Source organism: Giraffa tippelskirchi, chromosome 6 (assembly GCF_054371585.1).
Source record: "Giraffa tippelskirchi isolate mGirTip1 chromosome 6, T2T-mGirTip1v1.2.pri, whole genome shotgun sequence".
Taxonomy (NCBI): Eukaryota; Metazoa; Chordata; class Mammalia; order Artiodactyla; family Giraffidae; genus Giraffa; species Giraffa tippelskirchi.
Window position 1 is genome coordinate 114,138,034 of NC_137280.1, and position 26,503 is coordinate 114,164,536.

Sequence of the window (26,503 nt, forward strand, 5' to 3'; positions counted from 1 at the left end):
GTGTACCACCACAAGCTTGTACATAGTAAGTGCTCAGGAAGTAGGTGTCTGAACAGATTAGTGGGCTGATGGTTCCCTGGAACATCCAAAGGAGGCCAATGTCCTTTCATTCTCTACAGTTCCCCCCACCCTGACACCGTGGTTTTGTTTTTGCCCATATCATGTGGCTTGTAGGATCTTAGTTTCCTGACCAGGGATTGAATCTGGGCCCCCGACATTGGAAGTGACAGTGGACCATGCTTGAAGGTCCTTCTGATTGAGATTGCACCGCTGCACAGAGCTGCCTTAGCCATGTTGTCCTGAGGTTAGGAAAGCAAATGTGCCTTGTGGGCCATACTTTGAGCTACTGTTTGTGCCAGGTATTGCATACAGCAAATTATTTCTAACAATCCCCCAAATCCTGCAAAACAAGTTTTGCCATCCCCACGCTGCAATAGAAGAGACTGAGGCTCAGGGTGCTTCACTGTTTTGCCCAAGGAGCAGCTGGGATTCACCCTCCCACTGCACTGCTCTGCCTCTGGAGTTCAGTAATATGGACTAATTTCCCACGTTAAGGAAGAGACAGGTCTGAAAGGTCCCAGAATTCACGCTAGAAGAGTCAGAGTCCTGGGTTGGCCATCAGCAGTGGGAGTGCTCCAGGGCAGAAGCCAAAGGGAGCCAGGAGGAAGGGTGGGGCAAGGAGCAGCCAAGAAGGTTCCCTGGGGCAGGAATCATTATCAAAGTGCTTAGAGGACTTTCCTAGTGGCCCAGTGGTTAAGACTTCACACTTCCACTATAGTGGGCACGGATTCAATCCCAGGTTGGGAATTAAGATCCTGCATATTGGGTGGTGCAAAATAAAAAGGTGCTTAGAGCAGCTTAACCCCAACTGACCATTATTCATCTACTACATTAGCACAGTTGAAAATCCCTAGTGCTTTAATACTGGTGGTTACATCAATTTGGAGACCCTTTTGGAAAGCAATTTTTCAATATGTATTAAGAGCCCTTCTCAATAAAATAAAAGCAAAAAATCCCTCATATCCTTTAAACTGAGAACTTTTTTCACCCTGAGAGATCTATTCCAAGGAGAAAAATCCAAAAGAGTGAGAAGCTTTAGGCAAAGACGTCGTTAAGAGACATTATTTACAATGTTAAAATGTTGAGATGACCTAAATGTTCAGCAACTGGACAACAGCAAAGAATTTCCCAGCCTTTAAAGCTGAGGTTCAGAAGCCATGTGGGAACCTAACAGCACTAAGTGAAACCGGACGACGAAAAACCACACGGACACCACTGCCACATGGGAAGGCTACTTGAGAGAAGACTGCTAGGAGTGCTGTATCGGGGTGGTGGGACTTCAGAGCGGGCAAACAGAAACACATCATCAACACACATCCGATTCATAAAAAGACAGATCTTCTCCAAAGAATTGTATCTTTCAAATATATATTAAAACAAACTTTCTTGGTACTTAAGAGTTAATTCTAGGAATCTACTTTAAGGACAGAACTCCTGACATTTAGATGCAAGGATGCTTATTACAGTCTACAAAAAAATCTACAAACGCCTGAATATCCAAGAATAGGGTAATGATAAAATAAATTACGCCACAGCTGTACAATAAAACATGTGGCCACTGAAAAAGTTTTTGAAGAATTTTAACTAGAGAAATGACGATGATATAATGTTAAAAAGCAACCACACAAAAATAATACAGAATGTGGACCTCATTTTGGTATGGATATATAGAAACATCAAAGAAATATACTGTGGTGTTAAAGTTTATCTTTAGGTTGCCAGGAATTTTTTTCTTCATGTATTTAAAATTTTTATACATTTATAAATTTTTCCAAGTTTTTTTAAAAAAAATAACAAACATATTTCTCTCATATCTGGAAAAACTATAGAAAAAACATAAACAGAGTATACCCTTTAATTTCCACCCCAAAGTTTTCCCCAAACTCTAAGTTGTCAGGGAGTTTGCTCTTTGTGCCACTCACCTGTGAGTGCTAGGGAGCTGCTGAGAGCTGGGTGGTGGGAGGAGGGGCCCGCTGCAGTGCCCGCTGCAGTGACCACTACAGGGGTGGCTGCAACCCGAGAATGGAGGAGGCATCTTCAGGAGCGGCATGCTGGTGGAGGGAAGGTGGGGGCTCTGACATGGCCCTGGGGTGTGGGGGGCAGCAGCCACGGCAACAGGGCATTCTGAAACCTGGGCAGGGAAATGCACTGCTGGGGTTGTGGGCAGCAGGTGCGGGTGGGGTGGTGAGCCAAAGGATCCGGGGTGAGATGGGATCAGCGGCGCTGGCTGGGGGTGGTGGCCGGTGGGGCTGTTAGGTGGAGCAGTGAGGTCTGAGTGCCGGTGGTGCTCCGAGATGGGGAAAACCTCACCTGTGGGCGGATGGGGGAGAGAGGTGTCAGAGTGGGAGCCCAGATCCTGGGAAGGAGGCCCAAGGGCTCGCTGCTGCAGCAACCTGCTTACTGTGACCAGAGGCAACATGCCTGGGCACAGTGTCTCAGCATGGTGGACCCATGAGCTTCCGGAAAAGCTTAGCGATACCTTGGGCTGGAGAGATTTCTCTGCAGGCAGCAGCTGGACAGGCTGAAGATGGCCAGGCCTGAGGGAGAAGGCACTAGGAAGGCCAGCCCCATGCAAGGTCATAAAACCTCTTCTGGGCATAAACAGGGGTTGTATGTTCTGAGTGCTTCTCTAGGACCTGTCTGACAAGGCTCTGCTTCTGGGCCACGTGCATCAAGGCAGCCAGGATATGCCAGACTTTCGGGTGGCCCCAAATTTCAGAAGACAAGTGGGAAAGCGCTTTGATGACTCTCTCTGGCTCATGCACCAAAATAACTGGAATTATGTTATCGCTCCACTCACAATTCTGGGGGTGCCGGTGGTGCTCCGAGATGAAGAACTCAAAGGGGTGGTGTACACCTTTGAAGAACTCAGGTCCTCCATTTAAAAGTAGACAGTAATTCATATTTACAAAGTACAGCAATAACTCACGATTTTTTCTTTGGGTTGCTAAGCATTATCCCAGGGTCTAAAAAAGGCTTACACAGCTGCATAACTGGCTAATAATCAATGCAGCTCACACTGCCAATCTCATGCGGACGGAAGTGCAGTGCTTTTATAAAAGCACCCATCCCTTGGATGGAGAAGAGGAGGCACCCAGGCCCTTGTGCTGCTGCAGTAGTCAGGTGATCTGAGTCCTAATTCCTTAAAGGCCCTTGCAGACTTCACTTTCTCTTCAGCCAGTGCTTACCAGGTCCCCTCTTAGATCCAATGGGAACAGTTATCAGAGCCAATGCCAGCAGTATTTTTCAAGTTCCGAGTCTTGGGGAAAGGATTCCTATCAAGATAGTCAAGGGCTGGATTCCCTACTTGGCTTCCACAAGAACAGCTCCACTTTTATTTATTTTAATAACTGATCTGATTTGTTCGAACAAAACGGTTAGGAAAACACAGCTCTCTCCATTTATGGAGAGAGCTCTCTTCTGAGCTTGGAGACTCACCAGGGATTGTAGGAGGGCTCCCGAGCGAGCCACCTGGCATGGCCCCACTGGAGTGCGGGGAGTTCCAGAGGCCCGAGAGCTTATGTGCTGACAGGAACGAACTAGGATCCCAGTCCCCTGAGTTCCCATGGCAGGAGGAGGACGAGGAAGAGGACGATGAAGAGGAGGACGAAGAGGAATGAGAATCACCCCCACAAGACTGTGATTTGCAGGATGTGTGTGACAAGGAGATCTGGGGAAGAAAAAGGCTCATGGTAAAACAGTAAACATCAGGGCTGACCCTCTGCTGCCTTGGCTTCCCCAGGGGCACCTCCTCCTCCAGGTCCCCATGCCATGGCACAGTTCCCACAACTCCAGGTGCAAGGGCAAACATGGGCCAGGCCTTTGCCAAGAGGGGCTGTGGTGCTCCCCATGAAGTGAAGTATGTGGATGTGATGAGAGATTCTGGTAGTGGCAGAGACTGCCTGTCAACTGTGGCCTTTGGGGAGTCCTGAGAGCTGCCAAGGAGAGGAAAAAGGTCTTTAAGTCAGGAGTCCTGAAGCTGAACTGATTCTGGGTTACAGAGAGGGACTGAGGGGAATGAGAAATGAGGAGTCTGACCTCTGTGATTCAGGAGATGGCAGTTAGATGGCTCCCGGGCATCTTGGAAGCCTTCTAACAGAGGCACTGAAGACCCTCAAACTGACCTTTGCCTTCCATGTCATACTGGTTGGTTTTTGAGCTGCCACAGAGCTGAAGGCAGCACAGTCACAGGGAGGGTCAGGATCTCGATCTACCAGTGCCTCCAAGCCGGCCATCACACGGTGCACTGCCTTTGGGGGCTGGTGGGCTGCCTGAAACCTCTCTTTTCTTCCCCCAAATGTGGGCCACAAGCTGCTAATGCTGTGTGGGCACAGCCTCTTTGGCGCCAGGGCAGAGGTGTTGCCTGAGGACAGCCACTTGAGCACAAGGCAGCCACAGCTCAACAGCCTGACTTCTCTGGGCAGGCAGCGCTCCTGCATTCGGGGACCCCTTCTCAGCGGTTACCTACCGCCACTGCATGTTCTCGACCTGTCTGCCTTTCATCTTCCTCCATGCTCTTTCGGCAACTCTGGCAGACCCACAGAGGCATCTCGCCTAGGAGATTCTTGACGAGCTTTGGCATGAAGTCAGGGGGCAGCTTCTCACCCTGCAACACCAGTCCGTTCTGGGAAGGGCCTTCTTCCCAGCCTTTGCGTTCCCGGTGACACAGCAGGCAGCAAGTCTGCACAGACTGGCTGGTGGTAGGGGGAACCTGTCCAACAGACAGAAACAGGGTTTCCCAGAAGGGGAAAGGCTCTGCTTAGAAACAATATTAACAATACTGATGACATCACTTATTATGTGCCAGGCACTGGGTTTGGCACTTTATCTACCCAATTTTAGTCCTTGTAAACAGCTCTGCAAACTGTGGTATTATCCTCATCTTTTTTTTTTTTTTTAAAGAAGAAACATTTCAAGAAGTCAAATAAGTTGCCCAAGGTTATAGAGTTAGTGAGTGGTTGAACCCTATAGGATTTGAACCCCAGTGAGGCTGACTCCAAAGCTCATGCTCGAATGCCCTAGTGTCCCAACGTCTCCAGATCTTGAAGGTTAATGAGTTGGCCCTTCCTGCTGTGGCATGTCTGGGAGAGGTCACAATTCTTGGGCTGTCTGTGAAGTCTACAGACCAATCCTCACCTGAAAGGAAAAAACATGCTTTCAGTTAACGCAGTTTGGGAGACCATGTGGGTTTCCCAAAGAGCTGCACAATTCCATTAGGATCACAGGAGCATTCTGGAGAAGCCAGTCAAAGAGTATCAACTCAGCTGAAAACCGAGCTGGAGGGTAAGGAAGACCCATGGGCTTCTGAGAGGCAGGGCATTGTGGTGAAAAACCCCTGGGCTTTAGGTGTCAGACTGATATGAATTCTAATCCCTCCCTGACCATGAATGAGCTGGGTGACCTTGAGCAAGTTATTCAACTTCTGATTTCCTATCTACTGCGCAGAGTTGTTATGAGGGGGGTGCATAAACAAGGAAAGTACCTAGCTACTGTGCATGTCCATAGTACAGTCCCAGTATACAGTCATTATTATTTTTTCCTTTTCCTTCTAGGACAAATCTGACCTAGAGATATGTCTATAGGTTTTCTGTCACATTGAGGGGTAGTGACTTGAGAGACTGATTGTGTCTAATGACCCCATTAATGGCTTTCCTATATCCTGCAACTTGGCATTGTAGTCCCTTCTCACTCTGACAGTCATGTCACTTTCTCTGGCCAACGGAATGTCAGCAAACATGCTGCCAGCATGAGCCTGAAAAGTGTGTATGCATTTCTACTTGCTCCCTTGCATGGCTGGACTTGCTCGCTCCTGCACCTCCACCATGCCACAGAAGCATGACCAGGCTAGCTGCTGGAGGGATGTGAGAGACTTGTGGGGAAAACTGAGTCTTCCCAGCTGACTGGCCAGTAGATCAGATACATGAGTATAGCTGAGATCAGCCAAGTAGGCCCCAATCAGCAGAAACACCCAGTCCATGACAAATAATAAATGGTATTGTTTTAAGCCACTAAGTTTTGGGGTGGTTTGTTGCACATAATAGTTAACTGATATACCTTCCAAACTTACCCACCACTAGGCAAGACATATTTGCAGAGGCCTAAGCAAAGGAATAATACAAGTATCACTTTCATCCTACCAATAAAATAAATGGCATCATCTTTTTCAAATAAAATCACCTTCTCACAATAAGTTGGCATCAGGGTATCCTTAAATTTGTAATGTTACAATTACACTGACCTGGGTCCCTGGTTTCTAGAAAAAGAAAGGAAACAAACAGTAGTACCAGAAGCATGTGTGTTTGAGCCTGTGCGTGTGTGCTCAGTTGCTCAGTCGTGTCCAACTCTTTGCGACCCCGTGGACTGTAGCCCACCAGGCTCCTCTGTCCATGGAATTTTCCAGGCAAGAATACTGGAGTAGGTTGCCATTTCCTTCTCTAGGAGATCTTCCTGACCCAGGGATTGAACCACATCTCTTGGGTCTCCTGCATCTCCTGCACTGGCAGGGAGATTCTTTACCACTAGCGCCACCAGTAGCATACTGAAACATGTGAGGAATTACAAGGATCTTGGGAAAGGTATCAGAGAGAAAGAGAAAGAAATCTTACATATGGAACTCATGTGAGATGCTGCCTAAAGTCCGTGCCAAGGGGACAGTTCAGTGAGCAAGTCAGCTGCTTGGTGGCAGCTTCAAAAGAAAATTGCATTCTAGAACCCATTTGTGGTGAGCATCTCATGGTAAGGGTGGAAGGCTGATAGAGAAGTTAAGGTAAAGGAGGCCTTTCTGAGACATGCGCCCAGGAAACTTTCCATAGTTACAAGGTGCCACAGTATTAATAACTCCAGGAGGAGGAGGTGAGGCCAATGCCCAAGTCCCTTTCCCTGTGAGAAGGAGTAAAGTGACTATATTTTTTAGGCAAACACCAGGATGTGCAATTTTACTACAGTGGAGCTTCCTTTTCCAGTGTTAGGTTCTAGAGTTATTACAGAAGAAGAAAATCTTGGGTGAGTAAAATAATTCTTGAAATTTTTAATGTGGCCTGTAAAGTACAGTATATATGGTTTTATAGGAACAACCAAGAATGCAAATGTACAATGTAAATGACAATGTGTAGTGTTATTTGCTGTTTTCTTTTTTTTAAGTGAAACAATTCTTATAAGGTAAATATGTGACCTGTGTGACAGTACTTGGTGCTAAAGTACTTGTGGGAGGTGCTGGGGTGTAGAAGAAACAATACTGGCTTTGGCATTAATCCTGGGCCTCCATCACTTACCAACTGTATAATGTTGGGCAGGTTCTACTTATTCTGTGCCTCCCCGTCTATAAAATGAGATTAAGTTCTGACTTGTAGAGTTGGCTGTGAGCATTGTGATAAAGCACCTAGTCCAGTGCCAGGCATATATGCTACTCAACATATGGCACTAATTATGAACATGATGGGAGCAATAGGAAAAAATATTTAAAATCAGGACTAGGGTTGAAAACATAGAATATACAGTCACTGTATTTTAGGAGAATGCGAGTCTCTCACATGTAATGAACTAAAGGTGACATTCAGGCATCTTAATCTCTGTCCTCACTCCACTAAGTCATTCCTTAAGTTCCCCAAATACTCCTTGTGCTCTCCTACATCATACCTTTGCTAAAGGGGATCCTCTCCCTAAACCCCCCTTCCTCCCCACATTTACCAATAGGTAGATGAGCAGGGCTTAAATAAAGCCCAGCCTAGATCCAATCTCACCCAAGCTTTCCTAGAGATTCCCTCTTACAATTCACCTCTCTTTCCTATTTCCATACCCACACAGCACATTGGGCCTTGGTGACAAGATTTGTGCCTTCTACTTAACTTATTTACCTGTATCTTCTGTCCCTTCTACTAGGTTGTGCTCCTAGAGGGCAAGTACCAGGTCTGATTCTTGTCTGGATCCCTCATGGTACAGCACAGGGCATAGGCTCAGCTGGGCATATAGTGGCTAAGTCAGATTTGTTAAGTATCCCCATGGCAGTACAGCTGGCAGGCAGTTTGGTGAGACATTGCTTGAAATTGTTGTTTCCCATAGAAAAAGGCCATCTTCCCACCCTGGACCTCCAACCGAATGGTTCCAATCGCAAGTGTGGAAGAGTGGAAGATTGCTGGAAGACTGTATTCCTCAGGGATTACGAGACTGCTTGTTCATGGAAATAATGTGACTTTCCCTAGAGCTGAAATGGTATACATGATAAATAAGATTAGCCATCAAAGGAAATGAATTTACAGGTCAGGCTGTCTTTCTAGTTAAAGGAAGAAACACAAGGCCTGGGAAGCTAATTAAGTACAAACTGAAGCAGGGATGATACCACCTATGTTGCACAAGGTTGCCCAGAGGATTAAGTGACATTAGAGATGCAAAGCACTTAGCTCAAAAGATCCATACAGGAGGTGCTCAATCTATTATCTAGGCTCCTGGGCTGGTCTTTTTTTGGGGGGGTCTGTTCTTAGTAAGTCTACACTGGAAACTAGCTTATCTACTGTCCTGAGTTTGGTATACTAGATTATTTCTTTCTAGGCCCAGGAAGTTTTAGGGGGCCACCCTCAAAGTTGTCTTAACTCTAAGCCTTGGTGCCTACCTCTGGGTAAAATTCCCAGTGGAGCCTATGCACTGTTTCTCACTGACATTTTCATCTCTACTTTAACTGTCAGAGGGTGTTCAGAATCCCAAGCCCTGGAGACATTATATACAGTTAATACTATCAAATTTTTGCTTTGGCAGAAAAGCTCTTGGTTTACAGTTCCCTTTGACTGCAATCTCCTGCCACTTTCCAAATTCTTGGAAATCATGACCTTGTATGCCCTGTAGTCAATTCAATTCAGGCTTTCAACTAGCTGCTCTCAAGCTGTACTTTTTAGCAGCTAGCACAATTTTACAGTAATCTCACATGAAGAACATGATCAACACATGTTTATCGAATGAATGAAAATTCCAACCATGTTTCTTCATCAGAAAGGCTGTTGGAACTGATTCTTCAACCCAGCGACCCTGGGCAACAGCTAATTATTCCTCCTTACCTCAGGTTAAATTCAGAGCCTCTCCAAATTCCAGTTTAGCCTTAGGTAAAAGATGGAGGAGTGAAAGGAAAGGTTCTAGGGGTTCTCTAGATTTGCTACCTGCTAAAAAAGCTCCAAGATAATTCTGCTTCATTCTCTGAGCAAACCCCAAATTTCTGGACGTGTGGAGTTAGTCACAAAGGGTATCTGTGCTATAGGCACATCCCCAGAGCTCTCAAGGAGCCAGGAACCTAGACTGTGGCCACTCGCAGCCCAGGGGGCTGGCATGCACACCCATTAAAACTAGTACCTGCGTCCTCATCTGACCAGGCCCAAGACTTTTCTGTTTTTGTCTGAGAAGCATTATGCTAGGACTTCCTAGTTTTTCCTGGGAAAAAAGAGATAAAGTCAAAGGGAGGGAGAGCCAATTTTTCACAGAGCATTTTTAGTTCAAAGAATGACTAACTGACAAACTAAGGTTATTCAAACTTGGGTACTGGCAGACATTTTCTCAGAAAATGAACAAAACAAGCCTATCACCCCCAAGGAAAACTATTGTATATTTGTGGTCAATGGTAAAAATTCAAGTTTTAGGTGAAAATTAGAATTTTTAAAAAGCTGCACCCACAACCATGAGCTTGACAGCTTCCCAATACTTAAAAGACTTTATGATGAAATTGATGGTGATGTTAATAAACGTTATTTTTTGATATTATAAAATGAAACAGGAAAACATCTGGAAGATCTATATAACTCAGTGAACCTATTTTCCAAATGATCAAAGCATGATGCCAGAGTCATGCATTGGTATAAAGTCCACCCAAAGTGTTAGATGAACCCACAGATTTTAATGTAAATGAGTATAAAGACTTTATTGATATGTTCTCAGATTCCATATTGCGAAGAATAATACCAACAATCATCTGAAAAGGCTATCAAAATACCTTTCTCTTTTCCAACTATGTATCTGTGTGAAGTTGAATTTTTTTTTTAAACATAATTCAATCAAAATAATGTACCGCCAACAGACTGAATACAGAAGCACATGTGTGTGTGCTTACTCAGCTGTGTCCGACTCTTTGCAATCCCATGGACTGTAGCCCACCAGGCTTTTCTAGCCATGGAATTTTCCAGGCAAGAAATACTGGAGTGGGTTGCTGTTTCCTTCTCCAGGGGATCTTCCTGATTCTGGGATTGAACCCGCGTCCCTTGTGTCTCCTGCATTAGCAAGTGGATTCTTTACCACAGGCACCACCTGGGAAGCCCCAGAAGCATGTAAGAGAATCTAAACTTTTTCTATTAAGATAGACATAACTTTGCAAAAGTGAAAACAAGACCATTTTTCTTACTTTTTGGGAAAATTGTTATCGCTAGTTTAAAAACTGTCATTTATGTTAATATGATAGATCTAATACTGTTATTCTGAAATGAGTGACCAAATATTTTTAAACTTTCTCAACTTTAATACTTAATTTGGTAAATTTCAATAGTTTAACCAACAAAAGCTCTTCTGGGTCCTTAAAAATTTTTAGAAATGTAAAAGGGTCCCAAGAACAAACCCTTTGAGAACAGCTGATGTAAAGCATCTAACAATGCCTATCAGCCAGTGGGTGTGCTATAAGCAATGGTGATTATTAACAACCATATAGCAGTTCATGGTTTATCTGAAGAGCTGTTTAGGGTCATGAGAAAATTTTGCACCACAGCCTTTCTGGCCACAGTTTGGGAATTACGTATCACTAGGCCAGATGGCTATCAAGGACTGCTCTTGAAGCTGGATCTAATTTCCAAAAGCAAACCTGCTCTCATTTCTTTCATGGGTTCCTTTTATTCCCAAGAGTTAGTATATGTTTATAGAGGATTCCCCCAAGACACAGTGCTGTATCTACCCAGGAGACCTGCGACAGTGTCTAAATTCTATTCAGAAATGGCCCAACTCCAAAAGCCCCCTTGTCACCGAGGCAGGCAGAGGACAACAGTTAAAATTCCCTTCCAAAAGCAGAGAAAGTGATTAGTTCCCCAGCCTAGAAAAACTTAGTCAGCCCAGTCATTACCACTCACTCTTCCATTCACCCATTCATTCCCTCATTCAACAAACATTCTCAGAGCCTCTACCTGGTGCCAACCATTGTGCTAGGTGCTGGGAAACAAGAGTACCTGCCTTAAGAACACATGTGTAAAACCAGGCAGGTTTATGCACGGGGCTGTCAATGCTCCCAAACTCCCAGGATGCCTCATATTCATTTTGGAGAATCAGGCAGGAACACATATTAAAATAATATACAATTATAATCAGTAAATGAAATAATAAATATAAATTAAAAACAACCAATTAGGACATTGGGATTCTCTCCTTAAGGTTAAGCTTATAATGTGCCTTCTCACACTATCTACCCAGTTTGAGGATTTCTTTCCTTTACCTCCTCTTTCCTACCTTGGTCTCTTTTCATCTCTAGGCTCCTTTTTGGTGGAGCTCACTACTCTCACTATGATACCCTTTGGCCCGTGGCATTCATAACGTGGCCCCAGCTGATCTCTCCATATTCCATTTCCATGCTTAACACCCTGAGCCATAGGTTCTATTTGTACTATTCCTCAGATACACCGTGCCCCATCAAATCTCAGCTTTGCTCCTCAGGAAATTCCTACGCATTCCCTAAGATCTTGGTCAAAGGTTGATGAAGCTTTTGCTGGACCAGGCTAAGTAGAATTCTTTTAGTATAGCGTCTATTGCATCGTGCCATAGACACATATCCTCTGCCCACTCCCAAACCCCCGCAGAATGGGAGCTCTTTGGGGGCAGCAAGTGGACCCTGGCCATTTAAGTGAGTCCAGGAACTAGGCTTGGCTTGGGCCTGGCACATAGCAGGCATTCACTGAATAAATGAATGAATGTTTAAGCCATCTGGCTTATGTCTCAGCTGCTCTACACGAAGGATAGGAACTAAAACACAGCCCAACTAGCCCAACATACTATGCTGAAAAGGCATGCCTGCGTCACTCCAGGTCACTAATGGGAAGGCATCAGTGCTAAGAATCTTAGACCATTTTAATGGGGGCCATCAGAGGTGTAGTTAATTCTTAGGGAGCCAATACAACCACACCTCCGTGCCCTGAGCTTTCACCCAAACTCCCACTCAGGCTATTGGCTCAGGTCCTTCCAGGAGATAGGATAGTAGTTTCACAACGTAAAGTCAGTTTGTGGAGAATTCTCTCTGGCTGTACAGGCTAAGTCAAAGATAGAGCAGTGAGTCTCTCTGACCCCAGTGGCCCTCTACCTGCGAAGGTTAGTTCACCTGTTGAACCTGTTTCCTGGGTGCAATCAGTCATGGGAAGGCCTAAGCCCCTGCTTATTTACCTGGAACCTCATGCAAACCTTATTACCGACTACTCTATAATGGCAACAGAGTTCTCATGGGTGGAAGAGAATGACCTTTGAAGACAGACTGTTGAGTTCAAATCCAAGTTTTGCCACTTCCAGTATGATCTTGGATTATTACTGAATTTCTTTGAGCCTCAATTTCCTCATTTATGAAATGAGAATAAAACCATACTTCACAGAGTCGTGAGGACAGAAGGAAATAAATTATGTAAAGTACCTGGCCTGGGCCTGGCACACAGTAGGTGCTCAATACCCGTTAGTTTCTTTCCTCTTCTGTCCTGGAAGAAATGACAGGGAAACTTACTAAGTGAGACTTGCCCAATCCAAAGTTATTACTTGAAGCACAGGACAGAAGACTAGACAGATGACCTTCAAGGTCTCTTTAACCCCCCCAGTCCATGTTCTCTGGCTATAACTTCATAATAAGAACCTTCAATATTTCTAGACCCTTCTTTCTGCCTTAATTTCTCTATATCTATTCACTTCAGAATGGAGGGGGAAACCACAAAGGGAGCTGGACAGCTAAGAGTCTTGGGGAGGGAATAAAGGAGAGGTGGCCTATAGGACAGCACCATGTTCATCCATCTTATACTTGGAAGGATGAGGGTGGGAACATGGGCATAGAACTGAAAGGTGCAAACACAGGGTCCTTCCGAGGACACAAGCATTCTTCTCCTCAGTTCTTTTCTGCTCTGCATATTCCACCACGAAGAACCATGAACCACTCCTTTCCACAATATTCATTCCCTTTCCCCAATTCATGAAGTGTATCTTCACTCACACTGTCCTCTTTGCCTCTTCGTATTGAGGCTCAGTTTGGGTATTACATTCTCCTAAGTCTACAGGCAAAATAAACTGTGCTCTGCTCTGTTAGGGGATGCCCTAACACTTTTTTTACATGTCTCCTGAACAGAGGTTATCACATGTATCCCGATTGTCAAAATCCGTCTTCTCCATAGCACTGTGAGCTTTTCAAGGGCAGGGCCTGTATCCCATGAGTGACTGCATCCCAATTGTTCAGCAGAGATGGCAGCACATGTTTTGATACACAAAGAAAGATTAGCAGTTGGAGAATATGGACAAATGGCGAACTGGAAAAAGTTTGTTTTTTTTTTCTTTAAAAACTAAGGCTGGTTCTTCTTCTGCTTAGGGAAAAGCTCTCTCCTTCCCCAGGAAGCTCCATTCTTTAAAGAATATTCTAGGCCTCCACAGAGATCCCCATGGTACCCTCAGTTAAAACAGTTCCCAGACCCAGCCACACATCAGAAATCATCTGGGGCAATTTAAGAACAGGTTCCTGGGCTTCAGACCTAGAGACTCTAGGTCTGGGATAGGGTCTAGCAAAGCACAGGGGATCTGATCATTAGTTAGGTTGGGGTGAGAGAGAGGTAGAATCAAGCAATCACAGTTGCTTCTTCTATTGAAAATTACTTCCTCCCACATTCTCATTCACTTTCCCACATCTTCTGTTGACTCCTCATAGCCTATAGGATCAATCCCAAACCTACTAAACTCTCCAGTCAGACTTCTCGCCACTCTCCATGAATTGTGCAGTTCTGGCTTCTGGGTCTTCGTCTACGCTGCTTGGTTTGCCTAGATGCTTTGCCTTACCTTCTCTGGAGGACCTTCTACTTGATCTTGAAGCCTCAGCTCCAAGAAGCCTTTTCTAGGCTATCACATCTGTGCATCCTCAAATCAAAGCATCTATACTAATCATAGATACTATTTGTGTTCAGTGCTTGACTGCACTGTTGAACCCTAGTTTAAGTCCAGTATCACTGTCATTTTATACACAGAAAACCAAACAAAAGGCTGAAATACTTCTAAAGATGTGTACCAGGATCTAGAATTTGACTCAACTCAGAGGAAGTGATGCTCCTCTAGCTTAATTGTAATTATTACATATATGTTCTTTAGACCATGAGCCCCTGTGGGCAGAGACCATGTCTGATTGATTCACTTCTATATTACCAGCTAGCCCAGGACCCAGCACAGATCAGGAGTCTATTAGTGTTGGTAGAATAAATGAACACCAGGTTAGGTGAGAGGAAGGCTGGGCATAGTGCGTGTGTAATGGGCCTGAATGAATGACTGCCAGTCTGGCCTAGGAGTGCAGGCAGTAAGAATAAGGTGCCAGAAACCTAGCGTTTCTTTTATTATAGTTTAACAGCCACTCATTGAACACATAAGGACCATGTGCAATAAATACTCCAGAAATGAACTAAAAACATAGCCCAAGCTCACAAAATTCTAGACTTAGTAAAGGTGTTAGGATATTAACAGTATATCTAACATATATTATACTTATAGTTCTGGGAAATTTTAAGGAAATTTAAAATTTTAGGAAGTAAGTTTTAATCTTCAAAGGTCTTTTGGCATTTCTACATGGTGAAGCTCTACTGGTTTACAAAGGACCGGAGGTGACAGGGATCTCTCCTCAACATTATCTCCTCCTAGCTGTATTTAAAATGGCTAGGTGGGCAGTGATTTTAAGGGGGAAGCCTCAGGGTACAGGGATTATCTCATTCATCTGTGTGCTCTGAATAAAGGCCTTGGCACAGAGGTTGTTAATACTTGCTGAGTGGATTAAATATAATGAGATGATTTTAATAAAGATACTGACTGTCATCTGCTCCTGTCCCATGAGGGAGTAGGTTTAACTCTGAGCAGTGGTGGAGCCAGGTCTCTAGAGTTCCTTTAAACTAGGCTGGACAAAGTCCCACGGGAAGCTGTAGAGGAGAGATGGGAAGGACAGGATGCGCTCAACCCCTACCAATGCCAGTTTACAGTCTAGCGCATCTCCTGGGGGTTTACTGAGTGAGTGTGCACCTGGACTACAAGTTGAGTGGTCCAAGAGAACTAGAAATAGCCAGTGGAGCTGGCAAGTGAGAACACTCAGGCTTTGGATGGCCAAATGGCTCCTGCCACACGCCACATCCAATTCTAGCTCTGGCATGAGGAGCACTAGATGCTATGTGGATTGCGCCACATTCTCTTGTGAAGCTGCGTAAGAGTCTTAAAGAAGGGAAGAAACATCCCGACTAACAAAGCTAGGAGACTGAGCAGGAAGCTCACCCCAAGTCTGTAAGATTAAATACTATGTCTCTCTGTCTCCTTCAACTGCTTTGTAATTTGTTTTTCCCCCCTTCACTAAGAAGGCTGTAACTGTTTTAGTCTTCTCGTGGGGGAAAAAAAACAAACGAGGATTTGGGTTTTCAGTGAATGTATCAATGTTATTTAGGGGACTAAACAATTAGAAGAAAGGGCTTTTGGGATTCCAATTAAGTTCAAGGTCCTGCATTTAAATGTGTATAAGTTATGAAAATAAGCAAAGGAGACTGGATGGAACCAGAGAGACCTATGAGCCTCAACTCAGAGAAAGCAATGCTCTTCTAGTCTTACCATGACTACTATATACATGTTCTCTAGCCCAAATGAGCCCCTTGTGAGGAGCGTCCACAGTTGATTTACTTCTGTATACCAGCCAGTCCAGGGCCCGGCACAGATCAAGTGTCCTTCATATGATGAAGGGGGCAGACACTTTCCAGAGACTGCAGATGACTAACTTCTGGAAATGTGGGCCTAGCAGCACCAGATTTTTAGCAGCAGATGGCACAAATCCAGTTTTGTGGGAAACTGATTTTTAAAAATACTGGCTCAAATGAAAACAAAAAAAGAAACAAAACATGTGACTTGGGGCATTAAACCCTATGTGTGGACTGAAAGTGATCCCATTCTCCAGCTGTGGCTTCAGTGTGGCATTCGACACTGACTTTCACCTTACTTACCCACTCTAAGTACTTAAGACAGGGGACTAAGTCGTGGTGGGAGCCAGAGGTCCTCGCCAAAGGTATGCCTGAGGGCAGAGCAAGGACTGATCCCAATTCTTTCAGCAGGTGCTTTTCACCAAGGCACAAAGGCCTGCTTCTGGCACCCAGAACTCCCTTCCCCAGCAAAAATGGGGCTCAATCAGAAGTTTGTCCGTTTGTTTCACCTATTGCAGCTAGAGTTAAAAAAAAAAAGTCTTGCTAAATACCCCACAGTACACAAAAAGGTACTTTATGGGGTGGTGGTGGGTGTACCTATAGTAGGAGTTATTTGAGCAAATGTTTAGTTTCTCTGAGTTTCCATTTCTTCATCTGAAAAATGGAATTAATAGTATTTATATCTTCATTCATTAGAATTTATCAATCACCACACTTAGTGGTACCATAGTGACTGACTTGGTTTCTACACTCTCAAGAGTTTACAAAGCAAAAGCAGACTAATAATTATATCAATGGTTAATGCATCATATTTGCGCTAAATGCTGAGGAGAACACAGGGGTGGTGGGAAGGTATGTAAAATGCCTAGCATGAATAAATGAATGAACTGAAAGGTCAAGCAGTGGAGTAGGTAGGAATCTATCATGTTAAAACTGTGACCTAAATAAAAACTGAATGGTTATGCCATCAACCAAACTTTCTGGCCATGAATACTATAGGCTGGTTAAGGGGGACCCTGAATGGTAAACAAGAGAAGACAACAGCTCCCTGACCCTCCCTTCCCCTCCCTTCCTCTTCTGGAGAACAGCACTCCCAGGGGTCCAGAGAAGGCTAGAGGGGGAAACAGCTTCAGGGTGGGAAGTTAAGACTAGGCGAGGATGGGGTCCAACTTGAGTTCTCAACTTGAGGAGTCCTTTGGAAACAGTCTCAGCCCAGGGTAGGGGATGGGGATGAAGGGGGGGCTTCTCACACTCAGTAAGTGGTAACGTCTTCATTAATTAAAAATCTTACTATGATCTGAGACACAAAGGAGACAGTATAAAAACTGGGTCACAGTGATTTCGGGTTCTCAACGGATTCATTCTCTCTCATTCACCTAATTATTCCTACTCTGTGTCAGCAAGGCCAGGGCTAGGTGTGGAGGGCTGGGGACAGACGGCATGATTTGTGCCCCTGCGGAGTTCACAGTTCAGTGGGGGGAACAGACACATCAACAGACTATGTTATTGTAGAACAGGGAGTGCTACCAGAGGAGAGCATGGGGGCTGTGGGACAGAGGGGGCCCCTCACACAGCTGGGGAGGTCAGGAAAGGCTTTCTGGGAATGGTACCCCAAAGAGCATCCCCACTCACATGCACAATTCCAGAGATTCTACTAGAAGGCTGTCAAGAGCCATGCCTTCTGGCTGCACCAGCCTCCCAGAGTCCCCTGCTGCCCGATGCAGTGTCTGCAGAGCCAAACGCATCTTCCGCCACGCCTCATCCTCATCCGGCGCCGCATCCGACCCTCCAAGACTCCTGCAGGAGCCTGCCTTCCTCGGCAGACTCATCCAAAAAACCAACTCAAAACTCTTTTGTCAGAGCAAGCTTAGGGCGAGCCACCCAGCCCCAGGTGCCACAACCCTCCCAGAGCAACTGTGGCTCATGCCACCCCAGCTTCGCAGTGAACACTGGCAGGGTACCTATTATCTCCTTTGCTCAAAAGAAAGTGACCTTCTTCCAGGTGGCAAGCTGGAAGCCCTGGAGAGTCCTCCTACTGCTCACTTTCAGCAGGATTCGCCAAGCCCAGGGATCTGAGGGTATGGGTGGGCTGCCTCGTGGGTCGGGGTTATAGCGGGGAGAAAGAGCAGGCTTTGCTGGGTTTCCAACTCAGTACAGAAGCCCCACCAAATAAGTCTTCTAGGCAGCCTGGCTGTCTGCTTCAACTGCTCAGCTGGGCAAGGCGGGGGGCGGGGGACGGGCGCCCTGGAGACAGATGCTGAGGGCACAGCTGCTGAGGGAGCAGCGAGGGGAAGGGGTGGAGCTGCTCCCGAGGGGGTGGAGAGGGAACAGGCTGCAGCCTTCCAGGCCCCATAGCCCCGACGTGGCCTGTGGGTGGGTGGGGAGCAGGTGGGCCCAGGGAAGGTGAAGGGCACAGAGCTAAGCTGTGGCCCTAAGACTGGAGAGCGGTCCTAGTGGGTGTGCGACCGAAATGTATCCCGGAGGTGGCGAGAGAGGGCAGGGAGGCTGGTCTCACTCAGAACCGGACGGGCCGTGCCTCGGCTTTGGCCCAAAGGGTCCAGGTTCACTCCCGCCCTGGAGTAGAAAGCCCCAGCCCTGGCCTTGAGGGTTAAGGTTCTGGTCCCAGCCGGGGATGGTCCATCCCCAAGCCCGTCCCAGCCCCACTCCGGGGAGGTGAAAGAACCCGAGCAGCCAGACTCGCCTCGCTCGCTCCTACCTGGGGGCCGGGCGCCAGCTTGGGCTCGTCCTCCTCCCTGGGGCCGTCGCGGTAGGGCTCCGTCGGCGCCTCCGGGGGCCCTGCACCCGCTCCCGCTTCCAGGCTCGGCGGCGGTGGGGGCTCCGGCGCCTGGGGCTTCTGCGGCCCCGTGGCCCGCGCCCGCTCGCGCCGGCCCGCGCCGCCGCTCGGCCTGCTCCGCCTCCGAGTCATGCTGCTTCTCGCGCCGCTCCCTTGCTCCACTCGCACCGCCGCCGCCGCTCCCCACACAGGACAACAGCCAATATGGCGGCGCCCAGCTCCCCCCTCCGCCGCTGCCAGCAGGTCAGAGGGCACGCGGAGCCCGCGCCGCCGCACTAGCCCCCGAGGCCGCCTGCGCCATTTTGCAGAAGGTCACTACCCGGAGTTCCGGGGGAGAGGAAACCTGGTGAGGAAACGCCCTCCTCACTTCGGGATTCCGGGGATGAGACCTGCGCCAGGAGGGTGTGTGCGCTGTAGTAACCGTGCTGCACGGCCCTGGGCGCTTCAAAACTGGCTGTTAAATGGATGAGTGAATGTTAGTAATATTAGTAGTTTCTATAGTGCTCCGCTACTTTTACAGCCGTGACTTGATTTCTCTCACCTACACGACCTGGCAGGTGCGATAGCTCCTATTTTGCAGCGGAGAAAACGGGGGCTACAAAAGGTGAAACGGTTGCTCAGCATCAATCAGCCAGCCAGAACTCATGGGCTTGTGGACCGCCTGAGCTGAATGGGACGAAGGGATTGTCTAGATCCTTATTTTCAGTGTATGGTCCACGGGGAGTACAGCGATTGGTGCTTGGAACAGGGAGACTCAGCTCCTCAGTCTGGTGGGAAGAGTGGACACTGAAATACGCAATTACAACAAGTGTGATGAAGGTGAGATGACTGGGGCACATACTAGGTCAGTGTTTTCAAAAAAGTGTATGTGTGTGTGAGAGGATTCTGAGTGATACACAAAGGAACATTAAAAAAGTGTAATGATTATGTATTTAATTGTTAAAAATGGGATATTTACTCTTTTTTGAATATGTGACATGCACGTAGAACAAATTTTTAAAAAATAGTTTTGAGTGCAACTTGTCTCATGCATGGGTCAGTGGTATCCTGAAACTTTGTAGTGGTTATATGTAGAGTTGCTGTTGCTCCATCAAGGGCACAATTTTGACATTGGCCCGACTCAGGGAGTAAGGGCTATTTTGAGAAAGGCTAAATGGAAGGCCCTGGAGCTCTCCCTAACTACCGAATGAAAAAATAATACTTCATCTCGTTATAGGGATTAGCACCACTGTCAAAGATTTGAAAGATTCGGGGTGATTCCCACTATATCAACATTAACTCTTCAGTTTGGCCAGAACAGAAGATAGATGGGATTTTTTTTTTCCCATTTATTTATTTTCATTGTGGTAAAATATGTGCAACATAAAACTTACTGTGTTAACCATTTCTAAGTGTACAGTTCATTTGTATTAAATACACTCAAATTGTTGTGCAGCCATCACCACCATCCAGCTCCAAAACTCTTTTCTTGCTAAACTGAAACTCTATACTCATTAAATAAGATCCCATTCTCCTATCCTTGCATCCCTTGGCAACTAGCATTCTACTTTAAAAAAACACAAAAAACTTTTCTTCCCCTTTTCCCTACACCACAATGTCTGGTAACCATTGTTCTACTCTCTTTTTAATGAGTTTAGCTTTTTAAAAAAATATTTATTTATTTATTTGGCTGTGCTGGGTCTTCTGGAGAAGGAAATGGCAACCCACTCCAGTATTCTGCTTTTGAGAATCCTGTGGACAGAGGAGCCTGGTGGGCTGCCATCTATGGGGTCGCACAGAGTTGGACACGACTGAAGCGACTTAGAAGCAGCAACAGCAGCTGGGTCTTTGCTGCCGTGCGAGCTTCTCATTGCAGTGGCTTCTCTTGTTCCAGAGCACCGGCTCTCCAGCTCTCAGGCTTCAGTAGTTGCGGCTCCTGGACTCTAGAGCACAGGCTCAATCGTTGTGGCACATGGCCTTAGTTGCTCCGAGGCTTGTGGGATCTTCGCAAACCAGGAATTTAACCCATGTCTCCTGCATTAGCAGGCAGATTCTTTACCACTGAGCCACCAGGGAAGCCCTATGAGTTCAGCTTTTTTTAAAAAAAGTATTCCACATGTAAGTGAGATCATGCAGTGTTTGTCTTTTTGTGACTGGCTTGTTTCATCTAAAATGCCTTTCAAGTTTCATACATGTGCAAATGGCAGAATTCTCTTCTTTTTTTAAGGCCAAATAATATTCTTTTATATTTATTATATATACTTTCTGTATATTCCTTATATATATATATACTCATATATATATAGTATATACTTATATATTCCTTCATATATATACAGATATCTGTCTGTCTATAGCACATTTTCTTTATCCGTTCATACTTCAACAGAGAAGATAGATGGTCTTAAAAAATGATCGAGCATTATGATAAACTCATTCTGGTAGGGAACCCAACTGAGGGACTTTTTCAGAGTAGCACAGTTGCTGGCCCACAATGATAGGTCAGGTCAATGCTTTTTATTCTATACCAAAGCTCGGGAATAGTTTGTATTCCTCTAGCAGGGGCAGCAATAGACCTTTACTGTCTTCAGGGGTGTGTCACTGTCTGGATACACTCAGTTTACAGGAATTTTTGACCAGCTCACCATTCCGGGGGATATCAGGCTAATGTACTGTGATACTGATGACAGTATCCAGATGGAGCTTGAGAACAGGAAGTGGCGGATACCCTAGATGATTTGGTAAGCACATAAATGTGTGCCAGAGGGGAGATAACAAATCCCACAAATACATAGGGTTCTGTTTACTCAGTGAGCTATCTAGGGTTCTGGGGTGTACTGTAATATTCTGCACCAAATAAAGGACAAGTTGCTGAATACCACACTCCTGATCACTAAGAAAGAGGTATACTACTTTGTGGACTTCTTTAGACTTTCGACTTAAGTATAAAATATACCAAATTTAGGTATATTATTTTTACCTGTTACTGGATCATTTGAAAACTATCAACTTTAAGGGGGGCCATACAAGGAGAGATGATTTTCTTACTGGATCAGGCTGTAGGGTAGGTGGTTCTGCCTTTGGCCTTTTATGTTCGGGCATTGGATTTTGGAGCAAAGTTATGACCTCCTGCAACAGTTATTTTCCTTTCGAGAAACATCTCCTGCCTTGCTCCAGGAGTCTTGAAATTGGATGCCTGATCATGGCACAGCAGGTGACCACGTGACCTGAGCTTCTGTGGTATCTGATCTACCTAGATATAGAACTAGGGATGACCAGGCCTCAGTCCTTCATGAAGAGGATGTGACATATATGGCTGGGATCCCGCAGGCCTTAAAGGCACAAGTAGGTTGCCTGAGCAAGTTGTTTACATTCCTCTTCTGCAACTGATGTTCTACGCCAAGAGAGTTTTTTGTGATGAGTTGATTAAGGAAGGAAAACCTAAAGCCTTGTTTATAAATGGCTTTGCACATTATGTTGGCTCCTGCTGAAAGTGGATTGCTAGGGTCTGCTAGTCTTCCTCTGAGAAGGCCTGAGGGACCTAGAAAAGGGAAGTGTGCCCAGAGGCCCCAAAGTGAAGATGCACTGATTCCTAGCCATTGGTTAATGGTATGGTCTGTTGGTTAGGGACTTGAAATGAACCAGACTAAAGGCTTAGTGATGAGAAGTTTTGAGGAAGATAAATGTGGATAAACTGCCTAGAATGGCTTCAGAGCCTAGGGTTATTTGTATGCCAGTTGAATAGTCACCAAAGGGTCTTACTACAGAAGAACTTCTTAACAGCTTGGTGGGCAGTTTGACTCCTTCCCTAGCCATATCAGGACTGGCTCGATGGGTTTATGAGAAAACTGGCAGAATATTACAAAATGCTCCCTCCCTCAGCTGACCTATTCTCAGTGCTGAGCCCAATTTGCAAGCCTTGGGGAACCAGCCTGAGCCCCCAGGCAGAATCTTACTTTGAGGGAACCAGCTTGCTATCTCCTGGCTGGGAGCTTACATTAGACTCGGTATTAGTCAGTATTGGCTAACTGCTGTAACAACCGACTCCAACATGTCAGGGGTTTAATACCATAATAGCTTAGTTCTTGTTCATGTCACAGTCCAATGCTGGATGAAGGGACTTTGCTTCAGGCTGTCGTTCAGGGGTCCACTGTCTCTGTCCTGTGGCTCTGCCCTCATCTAGGTTCTCTCCATTCAATGAGAGAATGGGAAAGAAGGTAGAGCAAGGGTTGCATGGGCTGTTTTTATGAGCAATACCCATTAATGACTATACATCACTTTTACTCATTCTGTTTGGGAGATTTCAGCTACATGGCTCCACCTAACTGTAATCTTTCCCTCCCACTCCTTTCCTCTCCCCAGGCAACCACTGATCTGTCTCTATGAGTGTTTTGCATTTTCATATAGCATGCACTTTGTTTTGTTTGACCTCTTTCCCTCAGCATAATTATTTTGCAAATTATCCGTGTTGTAGCGTGTATCCATAGCTCATTCCTTCTTAATACTAAGTAGTATTCTGTTGTATGGAAGTATCGCAGTTTGTTTATTCATTCAACATTGATGAATAGTCATGACAGATCTTTCTCATACATTGAATTAACTTATTATACTGCTCTGAGAACTGAAAGAAAAAAATTTTTCTTCCTTTTTTTTGACTGCACCATAGGGCATATGGTAATCTTCCCCAGCCAGAGATCAAACCTGCATCCTTTGCATTGGGAGCACAGAGTCTGTAGGGAAACAGCAAATCAGCCAAGATGGCGGTGGTCAGGCTCTCTCACCCCATGCCCTCTTGCTCTTACGCCATGGTTTGTAAATAATGCTTATGTAACAGCCGAGATCACCTATAGCACTGCGCATGTGCCTCACAAGGTACTCGCTTGGCCACGGGCTACTTTTGTTCTGTAAGCATACATAAATTCCATCTGAAAAAGCCCTTGCAGCTACCTTATGGCTGTGTTATGGTGGTAAGGTTGTGTTATGGCTGTGTCCACTGGGTCAACCATGAGAAGGGAGAATATAGCATGTCTGCTGCTGCTACGGCTGCTGTGCCAGTCTGGAAAGAATAAACATGTCTGCAGTTCCTATGGCTCCTTGAGTTTTCTTCCAGCTTCCCTGCTCATGCTTTACCTACCATGGGTTCAACGAACAGTGTACTCAGTGAGATACAGCAAGACAGTCGGCAGGATCAGCGAGAAAGTCTTAACCACTGGACCACCAGGGAAGTCCCAGGAAGAAAATATTTTTAAAGCAAGTATGCAGGATACTAAAATCACATCTTTTGCAACTGCTTAAAGTTGTGTATATATATATACATGCTAACTTAAGAATGTGTGAGAGCAGAACCAGCTTCTTGGAGGTGTAACCTGCACAGTCACTCAGGACCTCTAATTCAGAAGGGCTCTGAGCTTGGCTTAACAGTCTGCCATCACTTCTTGAACTGTTTCCTATCTCCCGCTCCCCCCCCCCAGCCACACTGCACAGCATGTGGGATCTCAGTTCTCTGACCAGGGATGGATCCTGGGCTCCCTGCAGTGGAAGCACAGAGTTGTAAGTAACCACTAGACCACCAGGGAAGTCCTTTGAAATTCCTAATAATGTTTGGCAAGAGGCCCACATTCTCATTTTGTTCTAGGCACTGCAGTTTATGTAGCTAGTCCTCTGTGAGAGTGCGTGTAGTTTTAAAAACTGTTTTTGGGGGGCGGGAAGCAAGCAGGAAGCAAAAGTTTGCAGGCCACTGACCTCAACCATCAAGTCTGTAAGAGCTTGGACTTTCAAAACACAAAATCCAGGATAGTTTATAAGTTCTCCTACTTTCCACTTTCTAATAAAGTAGTACTTTATTCCTACTTCAAGGCAACAGTTACAGAACCAGCTGCTTGAGTGGAGAGGAGGAAAGGGGAAATGATAAGGGTGATGCCAACCAGGTTACCATCTCAGCACAGTGTCCCGTCTGCACAGGTGAGGTTGGGTATCATGGGCCTCAGGCATGGGTATCATGCGTGCTTTAGGCAGCCCCGGTGCAGTTCCTGAGCCCCATCCAGCTTGCCACCCTCATCTTGGGGCTGGATTCCAGGAGGAATTTGTCAGATCAGGGTGCCTTCCTCTCCTTGAGTCCTGTAGTTGGGCCTTACCCATCTAAGGAATTTATTAACCCTTTTTGAGGGAGGTAACTAATTCTCCTTTCCTTTCCTTCAGTCCTCCTCCCTCTACACTTGAGAAGTGCCTTTTTACTCTTGGGCAGGAAGGCCTGGGACAAACCCTTCCCACCTCCCCAGAGAGGAAGAGAGGTTTAGAGGAAAGGACATAAGGCTGAGAGGACAAGAGATGGGATCCAGTGGGAAATAATCTCAAATACCAGGGTGAGGACTGAACCTTCTGTGAGGGTAGTGGTGCTTAATCACAGGGAAAGAATGAAACAGGAAGGTCCAGATGAGATACTCATGGAGGCAGAGCATTGAGAATTTGCCCTGACCTCTTCCAGGCCCTATGGACTAACTTAAGTGACTATTGTGCAGAAGTCTGAATGGGGCAATTTTCAGATACGTTTTCTAGGAAGTAAACAGTAAATTGCTAGTAAATACATTGCTTTACTAGAGTAACCAGTAATGGCTCCTGATCATTAATTAACTGGGCAAGAGCAGTGGAACCTATGTTATAGGCTGTGAGAAAAGAACATCAAAGGAAGGAAGGAAAACTTTGCAGACAGAATTGAAGACCTGAATTTGCCTGGGGCATTTGGAAGACAGGTATCTCAGAGGGGACAGAGACTTCTTCCCCACCGCTACATCATACATCAGGCCTCCAAGTCTTGTTGATTCTGCCTCCATAGTATTTACTGCAGCAAGGAGGAAACTCTGTTCATAAATTCACCTGTGCAAGAAATATAATTATGGACTTCCCTGTTAGTCCAGTGGTTAAGAATCCACCTGCCAATTCAGGGAACATGGGTTTGATCCCTGGTCCAGGAACTAAGATCCAACATGCCGTGAGGCAACTGAGCCTTCATTGCCCTAGGGCCCATGTTGCCTTAGGGCCAGTGCTGGGCAACAAGAGGAGCCGCTGCAATGAGAAGCCCACGCGCCATGACAAGAGAGCAGCCCCCACTCGTGACAACTAGAGAAAGCCTGTACACAGCCAACAAAGACCCGGCATAGCCAAAAGAAGGTAATTAAAGTTTTCTATAACTCAATTTCTGCTTTGAACTCCCATTCTGCTGGAGTGGCAAAACCTAAGCTCGGCGAATTGAGGGTTTTACCCTTTCCCTGGGGTTGTGTTTAAGGCCCTGGAGCCTTATCTAGTACTCATTTGTGAGTGAAAGAGAGCGTGTGTGCGCCTGCGTGATTGTGGATTGAACCTAGTTCTCTAGGGCGTCCATTCACGCAGGTGCTCATGGTGGCGTCATTGGTTCCCACTGGCTGCTTGTTCTCACCCACACGTCTGTTAAGGACCTGTCAATTACAAACTGGGGCTTGCCAACAAACTGTGGAAAATTCTTACAGAGATGGGAATACCGGACCACCTTACCTGCCTCCTGCGAAACCTGTATGCAGGTCCAAAAGCAACAGTCAGAACTGGACATGGAACAACAGACTAGTTTAAAATTGGGAAAGGAGTCTGTCAAGGCTGTAATATTGTCACCCTGCTTATTTAACTTATATGCAGAGTACATCATGAGAAATGCTGGGCTGGAGGAAGCACAAGCTGGAATCAAGATTGCCGGGAGAAATATCAATACCCTCAGATATGCAGATGACACCACCCTTATGGCAAAAAGCGA

At 45.8% G+C, this 26,503-nt stretch overlaps 1 protein-coding gene and 1 long non-coding RNA gene across 16 annotated transcripts in view; one reads left to right on the forward strand and one right to left on the reverse strand.

Moving 5' to 3' along the window:
• Positions 1-18,973, reverse strand: part of FAM193B (family with sequence similarity 193 member B) — a 31,197-nt gene extending 12,224 nt beyond the window's left edge. For 6 of the 15 annotated variants that reach the window (XR_014057103.1, XR_014057102.1, XM_081502024.1 and 3 more), the window contains exons 1-4: positions 18,667-18,973; positions 4,529-4,771; positions 3,499-3,730; positions 1,983-2,370 (exon numbers count right to left, since the gene is read on the reverse strand). Coding sequence is in view for 13 of the 15 variants with exons in the window: in XM_081502024.1 (XP_081358150.1) it covers positions 1,983-2,370; positions 3,499-3,730; positions 4,529-4,771; positions 18,667-18,876 (1,073 nt within the window). In the remaining 2 variants the exon portion in view is untranslated. Of the gene's footprint in view, positions 1-1,982; positions 2,371-2,539; positions 2,598-3,498; positions 3,731-4,528; positions 4,772-12,682; positions 12,744-16,253; positions 16,275-17,582 lie in introns of those variants that run through there. The other 9 variants (XM_081502030.1, XM_081502029.1, XM_081502034.1 and 6 more) reach the window with 8 other exon arrangements.
• On the forward strand, positions 4,871-8,299 carry LOC145510550 (uncharacterized). The gene is made up of 3 exons (XR_014057104.1): positions 4,871-5,343; positions 6,974-7,062; positions 8,119-8,299. It is a non-coding gene; the product is annotated as an uncharacterized LOC145510550 (long non-coding RNA).
• Positions 18,974-26,503: the final 7,530 nt, after the last annotated feature.